Genomic DNA, 2,452 nt, shown 5'->3' with positions numbered 1-2,452 from the left:
CAGATCTTGGAAAAACCCAGGAGCTTCAAATCGATACCCACCATCTCTTTATTGTTTTTAAAGCCGCGTATGACAACATCTATAGGGAAGAACTCTACCGAGCAATGTCTAGTTTTGGCATCCCTGTCAAACTTATCCGTTTGTGCAGAATGACGATGGAAATGCACGCAGTTCTACCAAGGTCGGAAAAGACTTCTTCGATGCATTTGATGTCAAAAAAGGTTTTAGACAAGGCGATGCACTGTCATGCGACTTCTTTAACATCGTTCTGGAAAGAATTGTGCAAAACTCAACCGTCAACACTAGAGGCACAATCTTCCAAAGGTCCATCCAATACTTCGATACGCAGATGATATTGACATAATTGGAAGATCAAAGCGTGATGTCAGTGGAGCGTTTTTGAGCATTGCGACGGAAGCGAAGAAGATGGGTTTAGTGGTCAATGAGGGCAAGACCAAGTATATGCTGTCATCAAAAAAGGACACTGAACGACGACGTCTTGGACAAAACGTCACCATGGACAGCTATAACTTTGAGGTAGTTAAGGACTTTGTCTACCTAGGCACCGCTATTAATGCAGACAACGACACCAGCGCTGAAATCAAACGAAGAATAACTCTTGCAAATCGCTGCTTCTTTGGACTTAGAAGGCAATTGAGAAGTAAAGTCCTTTCTCGAGCATGTAAAATCACCATCTATAAGACACTCATCATCCCGGTTCTCATTTATGGCGCTGAGGCCTGGACCCTGTCAAAGAAAGATGAGAGCGTCTTAGGAATAGGATGCTTCGAGAGAAAAATTCTTCGGGTGATTTTTGGTCCCGTACGCATAGATAGAGAATGGAGGAGAAGATATAACGACGAACTGTACGGGCTGTACAGCGACACTGACCTAGTTAGTAGAATTAAAGTCCAACGGCTTAGACGGCTAGGTCATGTAGAGTGGATGGACATCAACGCTCCAGCCCGGAAGGTCATCGAATCCAATCCCGAGGGACGGCGCAGTGGCGCACCCAGGTGGGAGAGGACCTCAACCAACTTGGTGTGCGAAACTGGACACAGCTAGCTAGGGACCGAGCTGGCTGGAGACGCATGGTGGTAGAGGCCCAGGTCCGCCCCAGACTGTAGCGTCACCTTAAGTAAGTAAGTACCACATGGCTGGAATTAAATTTTTACGGATGTCAACCGATCATCGGAGGACTAACTCGCTTTATAAGCGTAGTTCATTGCTTAATGACTTGACTCCATAAGCAATTAGTCAATGTTCGACAACTAGTAACACTTACAAAGTTTTTCGATTAGTGTAAATGAGCCAACAAGTACCAACAAAATTAATCTGAGCTGTTGGAGCCCTTGGAACATATTATTCCAGCCATGTTCAAGCATAGTCAAGTTGTTGTTATTCAAGCAGTCACTATAATGTTATCTGCTAAAATAAATCATTCAACGTTGTACTCGAATATAAAAAGCTTATTGTATTGATTAACTAAAATGTATCATAAACAAACTTGATTTGTTGAGTCAATTTTTATTTCAATTTAGAAATCACAAACTAACAAATTTTAAAAATAAATAGGTATGAAACTTATGTAAAAATTAATTTTAAAAAATCACTCATTGCTCTTGATCACAGGCAATCACTTTTGGGTTACTCTTGGTCAGAGCCTCCTCACAAAGCCCCATATCCACAGCCTTAACATCTGTTAAAACAAAAACAAAACAAAGAAATTAAATTGGTCTATTGATGAGCCCAAATTGAACTCTTATGGACACTTACTCATTTTGTTATCTTTGTTGCTGCAACGCTCGACCTTCAGGGTACATGCATTACCAAATTTACGATAGCACCTTCCATTGTAGCCACATACCGGTCTGTAATCAAAAGTGCAGAATGTAGGGCAATCAGTTTCACCGTCTGCTTTGACATCGATCGAAATGGCTAAAACTGATTCCATAAATTTTAGTTTAATTAAACAAAATTCTTTTAATAGACATGGAGAAGTTTGAGATCCTTACCAACTAAAAGTGCGACAATAATTCCTACGTAAGCGGTCTTCATGGTTAATATATTTTTATTTTTAGTTTATATTTATTTGCAAATCTTTAAAACTCTATGGAACTCTGCTGGAGCTGAATCGTTAACCTGCGAAAGTTGAACTGGTAGTGTTTAGTGTCGAAGTGCGACCACGAAGTTATATATAGGAATTCCCAACTGGCTGCGATGGCAATGAATCTGAAGCTGAGTCTGAATCACTTGGTATAGTTTTGGTAAGGGGAAACGATGTGGGTAGTGCGATAACAAAGCTGATAATTAAAAATAAATTGATAGTAGATACATTAAAAGGTTCACTTCAATTACACTGTTTTTATTATTTTTTGAAAAAAAAAACTACAAGGCGGTAAGGGGAAAGATTTGTTTACGTTTCAGTCTACTTTGTTTTGATTTTAAGAAA

General features: G+C 39.7%; 1 protein-coding gene across 1 annotated transcript; it reads right to left on the bottom strand.

The window, feature by feature from the left end:
* Window positions 1-1,507: 1,507 nt before the first annotated feature.
* On the bottom strand, window positions 1,508-2,205 carry LOC129946688 (turripeptide Gsp9.3-like). The gene is made up of 3 exons (XM_056056960.1): window positions 2,016-2,205; window positions 1,777-1,944; window positions 1,508-1,699 (listed from the first exon to the last, which is right to left on the bottom strand). Exons 1-3 carry the CDS (start codon window positions 2,056-2,058, stop codon window positions 1,614-1,616), a joined length of 297 nt encoding a protein of 98 aa, XP_055912935.1. The 5' UTR covers window positions 2,059-2,205; the 3' UTR covers window positions 1,508-1,613.
* Between the last annotated feature and the right edge of the window lie 247 nt (window positions 2,206-2,452).

Source organism: Eupeodes corollae, chromosome 2 (assembly GCF_945859685.1).
Source record: "Eupeodes corollae chromosome 2, idEupCoro1.1, whole genome shotgun sequence".
NCBI lineage: Eukaryota > Metazoa > Arthropoda > Insecta > Diptera > Syrphidae > Eupeodes > Eupeodes corollae.
Note: the sequence above shows the minus strand (reverse complement) of the source record. Positions and strands in the feature narration are given on the sequence as shown.

Bases quoted from the DNA above. Each gene is read 5' to 3' on its own strand.
- LOC129946688 (XM_056056960.1), bottom strand. From the start codon at position 2,058: ATGAAGACCGCTTACGTAGGAATTATTGTCGCACTTTTAGTTG. The intron at 1,945-2,015 runs GTAAGGATCTCA...TTATGGAATCAG, and splicing joins TATTGTCGCACTTTTAGTTG to TTTTAGCCATTTCGATCGAT. The intron at 1,700-1,776 runs GTAAGTGTCCAT...TTGTTTTAACAG, and splicing joins CAACAAAGATAACAAAATGA to ATGTTAAGGCTGTGGATATG.